The sequence below is a fragment of the Rosa rugosa genome, chromosome 6 (genome assembly GCF_958449725.1).
Source record: "Rosa rugosa chromosome 6, drRosRugo1.1, whole genome shotgun sequence".
Taxonomy (NCBI): Eukaryota; Viridiplantae; Streptophyta; class Magnoliopsida; order Rosales; family Rosaceae; genus Rosa; species Rosa rugosa.
In genome coordinates this window covers 36501820-36518052 of record NC_084825.1, presented here as the reverse complement: position 1 = coordinate 36518052, position 16233 = coordinate 36501820, and the positions used below count along the sequence as shown (strand labels likewise).

Genomic DNA, 16233 nt, shown 5'->3' with positions numbered 1-16233 from the left:
AGAATTTGAAATTCATAAATACAGTTATGACTCATGAGAGTTTATCTGGTTTTTTGAAAAAGCAGTTGGGATGCATTGTCAGTTTCTTGATGGAAGAAACTGACAATACAATGCTTTATATATCAGATATTTTGGTCGTCCCTTCTGATGCACGAATCATTCTCATCAATTAGTCCCATCACTAAGAGGATGCTAAAGGTGAAATCAAGAGAAGACTAAGATGGAAAACTCAACTGTGTCAAGAAAGCTGTCATGGACAATGCAAGTGCATCGAGTAAGTTTTCTGGATTCATGTTCTTATGTTTAGTTTTCTGCAGAAATCAGTTTCCATTGAGGAGTATTAGATCTGTCTCAAAGGGATCCGTTAAGGATTTTCTTCCTCACTCGGATCCATCTCAAGGGGATATTACCTCTCTAAGATCTGTCTAGAGGAGATTTCACCTCACTTGAATCTTCTTCAAGGAGATTTCTTCTTACTTGGATTTAACTCAAGGAGATTTAATATACAAGATTTGATCTAGTATAGGTTTCAGTTTATGTGTTTGTGATTGCTTAAGCATAATATTTCTAACATGCAGGTATTGCTTCTACACAATAACTCATTTACTGGCACCATTCCTGCCAATATATCCAATTGCTTCAAACTCATCACTCTCAATCTTGGTAGAAACAATCTAGTGGGTCAAATTCCTCCCGAACTGAGTTCCTTGTCAAAGCTTCAGACTTTTGTTTTGCAATTCAACAATTTAACAGGAGAGATCCCTCCTTCTTTGGGGAACCTTTCTTCTCTCGAGAGGTTTTCTGTTGTAGAAAATAACTTAGAAGGAAGCATTCCTAGTTATCTATGCCAGTTGAAAAGATTAACATATATCTATTTCGACTTTAATAGGTTATCTGGTATCATCCCTTCCTGCATTTACAACCTCTCTGGTATAGTTATTTTCGCCGTAGGGGTAAACCAACTTCAAGGAAGTCTTCCATCAAACTTGAGCAATGCTTTTCCCAACCTTCAAATCTTTTCCATTGCCTTAAATCAATTTACCGGGGCCATCCCTTCGTCAATATCCAATGCAACAAATCTTGTGGTGTTTCAGTGTAATTTCAACAAACTCACTGGACAAGTGCCAAATTTACGAAATCTTCATAACCTTAGAGTATTCTTGGTCGATAATAATAATCTAGGAAGTAGTAAAGATGGTGACTTGAGTTTTGTCTCAGAATTGATCAATGCCACACAGTTAACTGATTTGCATATCCAGAACAACAATTTTGGAGGGACGTTGCCCAAATCAATATCCAATCTCTCAACCAATCTCCGAAAGCTTATAATTGGAAGAAACCAACTACATGGAAGCATCCCAACGGGATTAGGGAATCTTGTCAACCTGCAACACCTCAGAATGTCAAGAAACTCCTTCACAGGTAGCATCCCCACAGACATTGGGCAGCTTTCAAGGCTTGGGGGGTTGTTACTTAACAACAACCAATTATCGGGGAGCATTCCATCTTCTCTTGGAAATTTAACACTGTTAACAGTTCTCTATTTGCAAGAAAATAATCTAGAGGGTAGCATCCCTTTCAGCCTAGGGAAATGCCACTGGTTAAACCAATTGGCTCTTTTTGGAAACAATCTGAATGGCACGATACCGCCCCAAGTTATTGGCCTATCATCTTTATCAACAATCTTGGCATTGAACAGAAACCAATTCACTGGATCCCTTCCGATGGAGATTGGCAAACTGAAGAATTTAGGTGCACTGGACATTTCTGACAATTTGTTAGCAGGAGAACTTCCCAGAAGCCTCGGCAGTTGCAAGAGCTTAGAAGTACTAGACTTGCAAGGCAACTTCTTCTTGGGACCCATTCCTTCATCTATGAAGGAACTAAGAGGGATTCGAGGTTTAGACCTTTCTCGCAATAATTTGTCAGGAGATATTCCACAATTTCTTGAGAATCTGAACTTGGAGTACCTGAACCTCTCCTTCAACCAGTTTTGGGGAGCTGTATCAACTGGCGGTGTTTTTAAGAATGCAAGTGCGACTTCAGTTGCTGGAAATGCTAGACTCTGCGGAGGTATGGCTATTCTTCGACTTCCTCTGTGCAAGCTTAATGAGTCTAAAGGAGAAGGGCTGTCTCGTAGAATGAAACTAATGATCTCTTTAGTCTCCGGGTTCACTCTCTTGGGACTGGTTGTGGTGCTGTCTCTTTTTCTTCTTGGTAAGAAAAGGAAAGAAACTAATTTAAGCATTTTGGGGAACTCTGTTTTGCAAGTTTCATATGCTACACTCCTCAGAGCTACTGATGGTTTTTCTTCAGCTAATTTGATCGGTGTGGGTGCTTTTGGGTCTGTGTACAAAGGAATCCTTACTGATGATAGAGTTGTTGTCGCTGTGAAGGTCCTTAACATGTTACACCGGGGAGCAGCTAAAAGTTTCATGGCCGAATGTGAGGCATTGAGAAATATCAGACATCGTAATCTGGTCAAGATCTTAACTGCATGTTCAAGTATTGATTTTGGCGGCAATGATTTCAAGGCTCTTGTTTACGAGTTCATGGACAACGGGAGCTTGGAAGAGTGGTTGCATCCATCTACTGGAACTGGAGAGGTAACAGAAGCACCCAAAATTTTAAGTCTTATTCAGAGGCTCAACATTGCCATTGATGTTGCTAGTGCATTGGATTATCTTCACAACCATTGTGAAACACCGATCGTTCATTGTGATCTCAAGCCAAGTAATGTTCTCTTGGATGGTGACCTGACTGGACATGTTTCTGACTTTGGGCTGTCAAGGTTTCTCTCAGAACCAACCATGAGTGTTTTTGGAAATCAATCAAGCTCTATTGGAATTAGAGGATCGGTTGGTTATGCTGCACCAGGTAATTTTCCTGATATGCTTAAGAATTTTTGGCTCACCCTGTTTTACTGTAACATATTTCAAAAACACTGAGAGCTATTTGATTTATGCATATGTAGTGACAAATATTTATGATATTGTTTAAATTGTAGAGTATGGTATGGGAAGTGAGGTATCCACATACGGGGATGTCTACAGCTTTGGCATTCTCTTGTTAGAAATGTTTACGGGGAAGCGACCCACTGATTACATGTTCAGTGACAGTTTGAATCTTCATAATTATGTGAAGACAGCTCTCCCTGAACTTGTTTTAGAGATTTCAGAGTTACTAGTTCTTCAAGAAGGCACCACCAATGTCGCTGACGCTCACAGGCATAGCCGATTGAGTGTGAAAGCACAGAAAATTGAAGAGTGCTTGACTCTGATACTTGGTATAGGAATTGCATGTTCTGTTGAATCCCCCACAAACAGAAAGGATATCAGTGATGTTGCATCTGAATTGCAATCCATTAGGCGGAATCTTCTCAACTAGAACCTTTCAAATTGTTATGTTTTGTGATGTCTAATAAATTGTTGTATGGTTCTTGTATTCTGATTTGTTTTGTTTTTGAATTGTCTCTGAAGTCCTGTTGCTACCATAGTGGTTCTTGAAATTTGTATGTTAATGTACTAAAATGAATAAAAAAGAGTACTAATACTTATTGTGTAAATTTGTATCCTAAATTGAAACACAAACATGATTCCATTCGGATCAATGAATCAACCTGGAACTGTCATGAGCTTGATAAGTTGTCCTGCAACATCCCGACATTCATTCGGTTGTGTTTTGATTTTGTATTTTTACCAAGTGATCATGAAATTGATATTGAGCATGTATTTTGTGCTGTGTGTGATTTCAGTGTTTCTAGTACAGTTGCTGGGAAATAATTAAAAACAAACAGTACTATTGTCTAAATTAATGTGTCTCGATCAATCCAGTGTGAATGAATTTTGTCTAACTAGATGAAAGTCTACCCCAAAGTCCATATGAGATGCACCTTCTTATCAACCATAATAGATCATGCTTAGATTTAGAAAGACTCTTCAAAAGGCAATTGAGTTCATACTTTCGATCTGGTAACGTTATGCATTGACAGTGTATTCTATTTCTTTGGTAATAAACGTGTATTGGAAGAGAAATTGCACATGCCCTGTACAAACGAAACTCATGGAAGAAATAATCGTGGCCTTGTACACTTCTTTTCTGGAAAATAAAGGTGCACCATGCCAATGTTAATTATGAACTTGCCTTGTTATGTAATCATGGCACTTTTCTGTGTCCCTTTGGAAAACCAACAACTATAATTCATTAGAAGCGAAGAGTGAAGTCACTTTGTCATGCCTATAAATTGATTTGTCATAAACCTTACTTGGAACGTACCAATTTCAGAACCAAACACCACTTTCACTATACTAAAGAAAATGTAAAGCTATTAAGTTTGATATTTGAAATTGGAATTGCGTATTCTGCTAAGGTCCCAAGAGACCAGATAGATGTCAATGACGTTGCATCTGAATTGCTTTCCATTAGAGACCATCGTCTTCTTGCTTCGGAAAGTTTTCTGCTGTGTTATGGGTTGCAGCAGCTTAATGCTTCGTCATCTCCTTTTTTCTTTCTACAATTTTACTGCTTTGGAGTCATGATGTCTATGTAGGCAATTTAAATTAGAAAACTGACTTAAGGCTAGTGCTGATGGGATTCGGTATTAATACATGATAGATTGTGCATCTGCCTTAATCTTTCATCTCTCCCATCCCCAAATCCAAGCTAATAGGATTCTCAACTTTCCATCAGACCACTTCTTGGTCTTTCAAAACATGAACTTTGTGATGATGCGGACTTCAAACATAGTTGACACTGTTAAAAGATAAACAGTATGCTTTTGCGTACAATCTGGAAAGGGGTCAAGTGGCGAAAGTTGAAACAAATATTTCTGAGATATTGCCTTTCTATGATGTTTATGGAGCTAAACTTGGGCCCTATGCATGTTGGATGTCGTAAACGTCCCGTTTTTATATCAACTGATTTATAAAAATCATCGTAGTAACAACTTTCTAATTGTATTATGGTCTCCTACAGCTTTGACATGTAAAGAGTATCTGAGTTACTAACTACTTAACTAGTATACTACCAATTATCACACAATTACTTTATCCAGATTCTTCTATTGAGAGTGAGAGGATTGGAGTCGCACATGCGAGCAAGGCCTCTCTGGTTCTCCTCTTGTCCACATAACTTTGAGGTCACCTCTCATCTGTCCCAAGGTTAAAAAGGTACCTGCAGAACGTAACTAGCTTATATTACTGCTGCTCATGTTATGAGTACTGCTTTAGCGCAGAAAGGTCGGAGGCACACTATGCATGTTACCCCCAGATTATCCAAGCTTAGAATCTTACCAAGTGTGAATGGAACTATGTATAACAAAGCAGGTTGGCCATGTCCATTCATCAAGTTCAAAGCCACATAGGTGACCAGGAGACCTGTAGTGCGAATTGCCAAGCAATTATTAAAGACAAAACCAATGATATAAATATCTAGTGGCTTGCTAACCAAATGCATATATTCGCTAGAATAGAGCACTAGACTTTCTACATAAACATAACAACTATTATATAGAGAAAAACAGGGACTCTTTGACCGTGGACAAATTGCTTTGCTACTTCAGTGGCTTTCCGCAAACTTATATCTCAATCTTTTGCTGGGAAGTTTTCCCTCCGGTGATATACTGCACTCTATGGACGCAATGCATTTTTCCATGAAAACAAGACTTAATTTTTCAAATAGCTCACACATGCTCCACACATTACCTCCATTGAGCTCTGTTTACCATAAACACACAGAAATTTATAAACAAGAGTTATTAAGTCGCCCAAAATTTATTAGATGGCTCAATGAGGTGCATTTCATGAATGCCAGGTGCAACATCCGCTTAGCAAAGAGAAAAAAAAAGTGCAACATGTCCCAAAATTTAGCACAGTACATACCTGCACCATAAGCTGTCATTGCCCACACAAAGTAATCAGTTCGAAGAGTCTTATTTGTCAACCAATCATACCTGTAAAAGTTACAGTCATGATTTAGTATCTGTTTGGGCGATGTGATAACTAATGAAGTGTAACTGTCATGATTTAGTTTCAAGTCCCATGTTTTAATCATTAATTGATCCAAGTTTTGTGAATAACACAGTTGTTTGGACCCAAAATGAGCATTTTGGCCTGACAAGATACGTCTTGGAGAAATTGAGCCAATGTCAGTGGCTCAAGCTATATATTGTCGACAAGTTCGAAATATATATTTAGAGGCTAAATAAAGCCTACTATGGAAGCATGGAAACATGAAAAGTCAACTTTAGCACATTTTCCTACTTCGGCTAGGAGAAACCGAGCTAAACAAGGAAGGAGGGGCGGCAGACTAACCAAATGAAATTGAAATGAGCTAAAACTGTCCAGATAAAATCTAGACATCCCAAGGATCATTTCTTATGAAGAGTGCCAGAGATATTTTTGAGTGGAAGGCTTTCAAACAATCAGCCCAATCTTTTGCAGAAGCAAAACTGGAAAACTGGACCTGTAAGAGGTCCAGCAGCGTTTCCGGCCCAACCACTATATGAAAAATTCTGAAATTTTACCAGGGTGATCTACACTCATAATGGAACATTTGTTATGAAGAGGTCACGGTCAAAATAGGAATGCTTGATGGAGATAAAATTCAAGGAATAAAGGAGCAGAAAGTGCTTCCTTATCTTCAAAATTCATCATTCCTTATCTCCAATTATGTCTCCTTATCTCCTTATCTCCGAAATTCATCATTCTTTATTTTCAATTATGCTTCCTTATCTCCAAAATTCACCATTTCTATCTCCAATTAATGCTCCACTATCATTTGTTTAATGCTAAACACTTTAGCATGGTAGCCTATAAATAGAGGTTACAATGAAACACAATTCACAACAACAATCTCTAAGATTATCAAAGTCTCTCTAGAGCAAACCTCTCTAAGAGCAGCTCCTCTCCTTCTCTTTCTCTTACCGGTGATCACACTCCTAGTCCTAGTCTTCTCAGAAGCCGACTTTCAGTGCCACCAAACCCTCTGTCAACGTACTTCGGTCCTAGTCTCCTCGGGAGCCGATTGTAGTACCGCGACCACAACGGTTACGGAACCAGCCAAGCAAGGGTAACGCCCTCGCAAACCAGCCAAGCTAAAGTCACGCTTTAGCAAGTTCTCTCTACTTCCCGGTGATTTCGCTCTGCTTAACCTACAACGTTGAGTATCGACTTGGTGACACAAGACAAAGTCCTCCAACACGAGGCACAAAGAATCATGCGACGAGGTTGGTGCTCTCCTCGTCTACAGTCGCTCAAAAGAAGTCAGGTCAAGGGACACCCCCAACGACCGCACCCGAACGGTGCTGGCATGCCCGCGCAGAAAAGAGACTGTTGACCAGCTGCAGCAAAATTGGAGCCAAACAACAGTAACTCCCAAAATATCTAATCAATGTTCAAATGTCATTTCATGTTCATTTTATAAATCCCAAAACATATATACAAATATCTAATCAATGGACATATTGACCAATAAAAATAACATAACAAACAAAAAAGTCTCTGCAACATTTATGATTAAGGTTTCAGTTTTAGGGTGTACTTAAAAGGGATTCTCAAAGACATATGTGGTTTACAGATACAAACCTTAGTGAAAAGGCTACAACCAATCCAGGTAAGATAATACCCGATGATGCTGTAGCCACCCCAAGGATCAAACAGCCGTGGGATTTTTAGTAGCATTGGGATACCATCCTCTCCACTTTTATCACCACGAGCCACCTATATAGGAAAAATAAATATTTCAATGTCTTCAAATTGTAAAAAAGATATCAGTACCCAAAACCAATCTTTAGGAGTGGCAGAGAATTTCTGATTTACTCACCACTATCATGACACTCTCATGGAACCACCATTTAGAAACAAATACCCAGAAGATGTCATAAAAAACGGCACAACCGAGAAGAACTGTTCCAACCTGATTACAGAGAGAGAGAGAGAGAGAGATTAGGGAGGTTATCTTTGTGCATTCTCAATAAGGTGTTCAGTATGAATTGCTCCATTGTCTTAAATGCTAATAATCCAACAGAATATGTAACGAATAAGAGATATCCTTCGGTCCCAGTTCACCAAAAAAAAAAAACTAAATAAATAAGTAAAAAGGAATATCTACAAATCAAAGTATAATAGAAAAGATAAAAAAATAGAAAAAGTAATCATGTGTTTTTTAACAAAAAAAAGTGCACAGTAGGTCTTGAGAGTATGCTGAGGTTACAGAATTACAGATTAAACCCAGGAAAAGAATATTAATAGATATGACCTTGCATTTCGTTATATAATCATCAATAGTAAGCAGCACAATAATAGATGAATAGAAAAAAGTTCACATTTTGCTCGGCAACAATCAGAAATGGCAAAATGATTGTGAATCATCACCTTGAGATTCGGTACACGAACAATCTGAAGAACGGTGATTATCAGTGCAATACCCTGATTGTTTTTCAGCACAGGTTAGTGTCTACCAAACATATTACAAGTTACAAATATCACATGAATGTGAATGTGAAAGATAAAGTGCGGCTATCTGTATTATCAATAATAGTATAAGTGCAGTCCATATAAAACAAAAAGACGAGCATGATCTGTTTACAGTTCCTTCTCGTCAAAAACAGAACTCTGATGTGCTTAAGGGCAAAGTCAATCTTCAGGATAGCAATCAGTCGTATCATCAGTATTTAAACTATGACTGTTCTACCTTTGGTAATATGATAGCTAAACAGACCAACAATACATATATCCAAATGAATCAGAAAAAACTAGATACAGCTGTATTTTTATTATGAGTGTTTTTGGAAATCAATTAAGCTCCATTGGAATTAGAGGATCGGTTGGCTATGTTGCACCAGGTAATTTTCCTCATATGCTTCAGAATTTTGTCTTCCCCTGTTTTACTGTAACATATTTCAAAACAATGTGCGATTTGATTTAGGCACAGATGTAGTGACAAATATTTGTGGTATTGTTTAAACTGTAGAGTATGGTATGGGAAGTGAGGTATCTACATACAGGGATATCTACAGCTTTGGCATTCTCTTGTTAGAAATGTTTACGGGGAAGCGACCCACTGATCACATGTTCAGTGATAGCTTGAAGCTTCATAATTATGTAAAGACAACTCTCCCTGAACTGGTTTCAGAGATTTCAGAATCACTACTTCTTCAAGAAGGCACCACCAATGTAGCTGAAGCTCACAGGCACAACCGATTGAATGTGAGAGCACAGAAAATTGAAGAGTGCTTGACTCTGATACTTGGTATAGGAATTGCATGTTCTGTTGAATCCCCCACAAACAGAAAGGATATCAGTGATGCTGCATCTGAATTGCAATCCATTAGTCGCAATCTTCTCAACTAGAACCTTTCAAATTATTATGTTTTGTGATGGCTAATAACTTGTTGTATGGTTCTTGTATTCTGATCTGTTTTGTTTTTGAATTCTCTGAAGTCCTGTTGCTACCATAGTGGTTCTTGATATTTGCATGTTAATGTACTAAAATGAATACAGAAGAGTACTAATGCTTATTGTAAATATGTATCCTAAATCGAAACACGTACATGATCCCATTCGGATCAATGAATCAAGCTGAAGCTGTCATGAGCGTGATCAGTTGTATTGCAACATCCTGACCTTCATTCAGTTGTGTTGTGATTTAGCATGTATTTTTCCCAATTGAGCATGTCTTTTGTGCTGTGTGTGATTTCAGTGTTTCTGGCTTTCTGCTACAGTTGCTGGGAAATAATTAAAAACGAACAGTACTATTGGCTAAATTAATGTCTCGATCAATCCAGTGTAAATCAGTTTTGTCTAATTAGATGAAAGTCTACCCCAAAGTCCATATGTGATGCACCTTCTTATCAACCATAATAGATCATGCTTAGATTTAGAAAGAGTGACTCTGCAAAAGGCAATTAAGTTAAGACTTTCGATCTGGTAACGACATGCCATGACAATGTCTTTTTCTTTAGTAATAAACGTGTATTGGAAGAGAAATTGCAGATGCCCTGTACCAACGAAACTCAGGGAAGTAGGCCTCGTCAACGGGCCGGGCCGGGCAGGGCCGGGCTTCATTATAAATCATAAGATCCAAACTCATCCTTATAAGGCGGGCCTTTCGGGCTTTTTCGGGCCGGGCTGGGCTGGGTAGCCCACCTTTTTCGGGTCGGGCCGGGCTTTTCTATATCATTCTAAAAACATATATATAATTTTAGTATTTTACATAATTTTTTTTATAAATCTATATTTATATATCATACATACACTCCAAAGAGCAACCTCTATAAATTCAAAGAAAATGGGAAAACCGATCGTTGGATGTGATTATTACAATAAATTGTGCGTGTGGTTAAAAATTTAGTCAATTTCACCACAGTTTTGAACCCGATCGGATTGGTCAACCGTAGTCACTTATATGTCTTCTTGGTTGACTGATGGCGTGACAACCGCGAAACGTGCTTATTTTTTCACATCACGTTTGTAAATATTTCATCGATGGATGTGCGTGGACATAAGATAAAAAAAAAAAAAATTACAAACACATTGGCCTATACCAATTTTCCTTCTAAAGTTGTATGACTTATACATTGCATTTAAATTGTTGAGGTTCATTCTAAAGCAACCATGAAGTGGAAAATGAATTCGGAGAAACCAACCGCTCGATGGAGAGATTGTAATGTTTTATGGTGGTTGTAGAAAATCCAGCCAATTTGGTTCTCGTTTCGAATTCGATCAACTAGGTCAAACTTAGTTACTCTTATAAACCTATATTTATATATCATACACTCTAAAGGGCAACCTCTATCAATTCAAAGAAAATGGAAAAACCAAACCGTTGGATAAGATTATTACAATAAATTATTAGTGTAGTAAAAAATTTAGCCAATTTCACCATATTTTCGAACCCGATCGAATTGGTCAACCGTAGTCACTTATATGTTTTCTTGGTTGACCGATGGCATGATGACCGCGAAACGTGCTTAATTTTTCACATCACGTTTGTAAATATTTCATCGATGGATGTGCGTGGACATAAGATAAAAAAAAAATATTTTAATTACAAACACATTGGCCTGTACCAATTTTCCTTCTAAACTTGTATGACTTATACATTGCATTTAAATTGTTGAGGTTCATTCTAAAGCAACCATGAAGTGGAAAATGAATTCGGAGAAACCAACAGCTCGATGGAGAGATTGTAATGTTTTATGGTGGTTGTAGAAAATCCAGCCAATTTGGTTTTTCGTTTCGAATTCGATCAACTAGGTCAAACTTAGTTACTCTTATAAACCTATATTTATATATCATACATTCCAAAGGGCAACCTCTATCAATTCAAAGAAAATGGAAAAACCAAACCGTTGGATAAGATTATTACAATAAATTATGAGTGTGGTAAAAAATTTAGCCAATTTCACCATATTTTCGAACCCGATCGAATTGGTCAACCGTAGTCACTTATATGTTTTCTTGGTTGACCGATGGCATGACGACCGCGAAACGTGCTTATTTTTTCACATCACGTTTGTAAATATTCCATCGATGGATGTGCGTAGACATAAGATTTAAAAAAAAAATTTAATTACAAACACATTGGCCTGTACCAATTTTCCTTCTAAAGTTGTATGACTTATACATTGCTTTTAAATTGTTGAGGTTCATTCTAAAGCAACCATGAAGTGGAAAATGAATTCGGAGAAACCAACCGCTCGATGGAGAGATTGTAATGTTTTATGGTGGTTGTAGAAAATCCAGCCAATTTGGTTTTTCGTTTCGAATTCGATCAACTAGGTCAAACTTAGTTACTCTTATAAACCTATATTTATATATCATACATTCCAAAGGGCAACCTCTATCAATTCAAAGAAAATGGAAAAACCAAACCGTTGGATAAGATTATTACAATAAATTATGAGTGTGGTAAAAAATTTAGCCAATTTCACCATATTTTCGAACCCGATCGAATTGGTCAACCGTAGTCACTTATATGTTTTCTTGGTTGACCGATGGCATGACGACCGCGAAACGTGCTTATTTTTTCACATCACGTTTGTAAATATTCCATCGATGGATGTGCGTAGACATAAGATTTAAAAAAAAAATTTAATTACAAACACATTGGCCTGTACCAATTTTCCTTCTAAAGTTGTATGACTTATACATTGCTTTTAAATTGTTGAGGTTCATTCTAAAGCAACCATGAAGTGGAAAATGAATTCGGAGAAACCAACCGCTCGATGGAGAGATTGTAATGTTTTATGGTGGTTGTAGAAAATCCAGCCAATTTGGTTTTTCGTTTCGAATTCGATCAACTAGGTTAAACTTAGATACTCTTATAAACCTATATTTATATATCATACACTCCAAAGGGCAACCTCTATCAATTCAAAGAAAATGGAAAAACCAAACCGCTGGATAAGATTATTACAATAAATTATGAGTGTGGTAAAAAATTTAGCCAATTTCACCATATTTTCGAACCCGATCGTAGTCACTTATATGTTTTCTTGGTTGACCGATCGATGGCATGACGACCACTAAACGTGCTTATTTTTTCACATCACGTTTGTAAATATTCCATCGATGGATGTGCGTGGACATAAGATAAAAAAAAAAATTAATTACAAACACATTGGCCTATACCAATTTTCCTTCTAAAGTTGTATGACTTATACATTGCATTTAAATTGTTGAGGTTCATTCTAAAACAACCATGAAGTGGAAAATGAATTCGGAGAAACCAACCGCTCGATGGAGAGATTGTAATGTTTTATGGTGGTTGTAGAAAATCCAGCCAATTTGGTTCTCGTTTCGAATTCGATCAAGTAGTTTGACCTAGATTACTCTTATAAACCTATATTTATATATCATACACTCCAAAGGGCAACCTCTATCAATTCAAATAAAATGGAAAAACCGACCGTTGGATGAGATTATTATAATAAATTATGAGTGTGGTAAAAAATTTAGCTAATTTCACCATATTTTCGAATCCGATCGAATCGGTCAACCGTAGTCATGACTGCATGACATGTAGAATACTAGAATATATATGCACATATTCTATATAGAAGTATGAGAACTTCCAATTTCACCATAAACCAAATTACAACAAATTCACACTCACACAAAGACACACACACACACACACACACACACACACACACACACACATATATATATATATATATATATACAGGCCGGTTCTGAAGCGGACGGCGACGCAGCAGCTGCGTTCCAGGCGGCGACGGCAGCTCGGGGCTTGGCGGACGGGTCTGGGCAGCGTTCGAGGTCGGAGGAGGTCCGAGTTGCAGGTTCTGGGCAGCAACCCGACCTGCAACTGCAGGTTTTCTGGGCAGCGTTGCAACGACGTCGCCGGCGACTCCACCGACTGCAGACCTCTCCGCCCGACCCCTGGCGTCCTTCCGGCAACCTCCGCCACTCCGTCGCGGCCCGAGCCGAGCTGCAGCAGCGCCGTCCGCACTTTAACGAAAGTGCGGACGTCCTCTTTGGAACGCCTCCGTATATATATATATATACGAAAATGTTCTAAAAAGGACGTCCGCAACCCAGAAAAAGTGCGGACGTCGCTCCTCCGGCCTCGATCGAGCGGCGACGGCGAGGCGCGGCTTGCCGGAGGGACGCCGGGGGTCGTGCGGAGGGGTCTGTAGTCCGGTGGAGTCGCCGGCGACGGTTCTGCAGTGCTGCACAGAACCTGCAACTGCAGGTGAGGTGGCTGCCCAGAAACCGGCAAGCCCGACCTCCTCCGACCTCGAACGCCGCCCAGAAGAGGTCTGGGACGCCTCCAGCCAGCTCCGCACCGCCGTCGTCGCCTGGAACCGCCAACTGCAGCGCCGTCCGCACTTTAGCGAAAGTGTGGACGTCCTCTTTGGAACCCGCCTGTATATATATATATATATAAACACACACACATATATAAACATGTCTAAAAGTCCTGGATCTTCAATAATGATGATGTGGCATACTAAAGATTTCCAAATATATGTGATGGGCCTTCTAGATGGGGCTTTCCGTGCATATTGTAAAAGATGTTGTAGATTCCCGTCCAAGCTGAACTTTCTTCACTTAAATTGCCATAACTCCTTCTAGAAAAGTCGGAATCGCAAACCGTAAAATTCTTCAGAAACTAGACACATGGGGCTTTCCGTGCATATAGGGTACAGCTCCTAATTCCATCCGAGAAATTCCCAGTAATTCAGCGAAGTTAGGTTCTAGACATGAACTTGTAAAAGATGTTGCAGATTCCCGTCCAAGCTGAACTGCCTTCACTTAAATTGCCATAACTCCTTCTAGAAAAGTCGGAATAGCAGACCGTAAAATTCTTCAGAAACTAGACACATGGGGCTTTCCGTGCATATAGGTTACAGCTCCTAATTCCATCTGAGCAGTTCCCAGTAATTCAGTGAAGTTGGGTGTTCTGCACAACAATTTCTGTGTTGCAGATTCTCGTTCAAGCTGAACTGCCTTCACTTAAATTGCCATAACTCATTCTAGAAAAGTCGGAATCGCAAACCGTAAAATTCCTCAGAAACTAGACACATGGGGCTTTCCGTGCATATAGCGTACAACTCCTAATTCCATCCGAGCAGTTCCCAGTAATTCAGCGAAGTTAGGTGTTCTGCACAACAGTTTCTGTGTTAGTTAGCTCAGCTTAGCTTCTTTTCTTCTTTCTTTGAAACACACCTACAAAGACACTAAACTAACGTAAATGAACCATAAATAAGGAGAACTAAACATATATACCAAGAGAAAGAGGCATAGAAATATAAGAATTAAGAAAATATGAGCACATCAACATACATATATAGATATATATATATATATATAATATAATAGTTGACGGGCTTTTACGGGCCGGGCCGGGCTTTTGTGGGCTTTTGGCGGGCCGGCCTTCGGCCCACCAAGGCGGGCTTTTGCGGGTTTTTTGACGGGCCGGGCCGGGCTTTTGGCCCTCCGGGTCGGCGGGCCTCTATCGGCCCACTTGATCCGCAGGCTTTTTGATGAGGCCTACAGGGAAGAAATAACCATGGCCTTGTACACTTCTTTTCTGGAAAATAAAGGTGCACCATGCCAATCTTATGAACTTGCCTTGCTATGTAATCATTGCACTTTCCTATGTCCCTCTCGGGGAAAGGGGAAAACCAACAGCTATAATTAATAAGAAGCGAAGAGTGAAGTAATTTTGTCATGTCTATAAATTGATTTGTCATATACCTCACTTGAAACTTACCAATTTCAGAACCATATACCACTTTCACTTAGAACTGGAAAGAAGATGCAAGAGACCCACCAAAGAATTTAGGTCTTATTCAAAGGCTCGGTATTGCCATTGATATTGCTCATGCACTGGATTATCTCCAAAATCGTAGTGAACAACCAATTGTTCACCGGGATCTCAAGCCAAGCAATGTTCTCCCAAAACTAACCACAGTACTGCTTCTGCAAATCAATCAAGTTCTGTTGGGATCAGAGGATCAATTGGTTATGCTGCTCCAGGTATTTACTACAATTGTGGTGACAAGTTTTAGTATTCATTGTAGAGTATGGTATGGGAAATGAGGATCCACATATGGAGATGTCTACAGTTTAGGCATTCTCTTGTTACTTGTTAGAAATGTTTACGGGGAAGAAACCAACTGATCACATGTTCAGTGACGGCTCGAATCTTCATAATTTTGTGAAGACCGCTCTAGCACAACATGTTACAGAGACAACAGATTCAAGATTACTTCAAGGAGATACCGACTATACTAAAGAAAATGTAAAGCTATTGAGTTTGATATTTGAAATTGGAATTGCGTATTCTGCTGAGGTCCCAAGAGACCAGATAGATGTCAGTGACGTTGCATCTGAATTGCTTTCCATTAGAGACCGTCTTCTTGCATCAGAAACATCGGAAAGTTTTCTGCTGTGTTATGGGTTGCAGTAGCTTAATGCTTCATCATCTCTTCTTTTTCTTTCTACAATTCAACTGCTTTGGAGTCATGACGTCTAGATAGGCAATTTAATTTAGAAAACTGTCTTAAGGCTAGTGCTGATGGGTTTCGGTATATATGTTAATCCCTGATAGATTTTGCGTGTGCCTTAAATCTTTCACCTCTCCCATCCCTATATCCAAGCTAATAGGGATCTCAACTTTCCATCAGACCATTTCTTGGTCTTTCACTCTTTCAAAACATGAACTTTGTGATGATGCGGACTTCAAACATAGTCAACACTGTTA

The 16233-nt window shown here is 38.9% G+C and overlaps 3 protein-coding genes across 3 annotated transcripts; 2 read left to right on the top strand and 1 right to left on the bottom strand.

The window, feature by feature from the left end:
* Nucleotides 1–220: 220 nt before the first annotated feature.
* On the top strand, nucleotides 221–3387 carry LOC133716699 (probable LRR receptor-like serine/threonine-protein kinase At3g47570). The gene is made up of 3 exons (XM_062143373.1): nucleotides 221–274; nucleotides 579–2877; nucleotides 3008–3387. The coding sequence occupies exons 1-3, from the start codon at nucleotides 221–223 to the stop codon at nucleotides 3385–3387; spliced, it is 2733 nt and encodes a 910-aa protein (XP_061999357.1).
* A 1645-nt stretch (nucleotides 3388–5032) lies between these two features.
* Nucleotides 5033–6057, bottom strand: LOC133718546 (signal peptide peptidase-like 2). Its single transcript, XM_062145408.1, has 3 exons — nucleotides 5880–6057; nucleotides 5292–5375; nucleotides 5033–5172 (listed from the first exon to the last, which is right to left on the bottom strand). The coding sequence occupies exons 1-3, from the start codon at nucleotides 6049–6051 to the stop codon at nucleotides 5060–5062; spliced, it is 369 nt and encodes a 122-aa protein (XP_062001392.1). The 5' UTR covers nucleotides 6052–6057; the 3' UTR covers nucleotides 5033–5059.
* Nucleotides 6058–8775: 2718 nt separating this feature from the next.
* LOC133716697 (probable LRR receptor-like serine/threonine-protein kinase At3g47570) lies at nucleotides 8776–9668 on the top strand. The gene is made up of 2 exons (XM_062143372.1): nucleotides 8776–8842; nucleotides 8971–9668. Exons 1-2 carry the CDS (start codon nucleotides 8776–8778, stop codon nucleotides 9348–9350), a joined length of 447 nt encoding a protein of 148 aa, XP_061999356.1. The 3' UTR covers nucleotides 9351–9668.
* The last annotated feature ends 6565 nt before the right edge of the window (nucleotides 9669–16233 follow it).

Excerpts from the sequence above, each read along its gene's own strand:
- LOC133716699 (XM_062143373.1), top strand. The coding sequence starts at position 221 with ATGGAAAACTCAACTGTGTCAAGAAAGCTGTCATGGACAATGCAAGTG. Across the intron at positions 275-578 it reads GGACAATGCAAGTGCATCGA|GTATTGCTTCTACACAATAA; the intron begins GTAAGTTTTCTG and ends TCTAACATGCAG. Across the intron at positions 2,878-3,007 it reads GGTTGGTTATGCTGCACCAG|AGTATGGTATGGGAAGTGAG; the intron begins GTAATTTTCCTG and ends TTTAAATTGTAG.
- LOC133718546 (XM_062145408.1), bottom strand. The coding sequence starts at position 6,051 with ATGATTAAAACATGGGACTTGAAACTAAATCATGACAGTTACACTTCA. Across the intron at positions 5,376-5,879 it reads AATGACAGCTTATGGTGCAG|GTCTCCTGGTCACCTATGTG; the intron begins GTATGTACTGTG and ends TTCGCACTACAG. Across the intron at positions 5,173-5,291 it reads CATAGTTCCATTCACACTTG|GTACCTTTTTAACCTTGGGA; the intron begins GTAAGATTCTAA and ends TACGTTCTGCAG.
- LOC133716697 (XM_062143372.1), top strand. The coding sequence starts at position 8,776 with ATGAGTGTTTTTGGAAATCAATTAAGCTCCATTGGAATTAGAGGATCG. Across the intron at positions 8,843-8,970 it reads GGTTGGCTATGTTGCACCAG|AGTATGGTATGGGAAGTGAG; the intron begins GTAATTTTCCTC and ends TTTAAACTGTAG.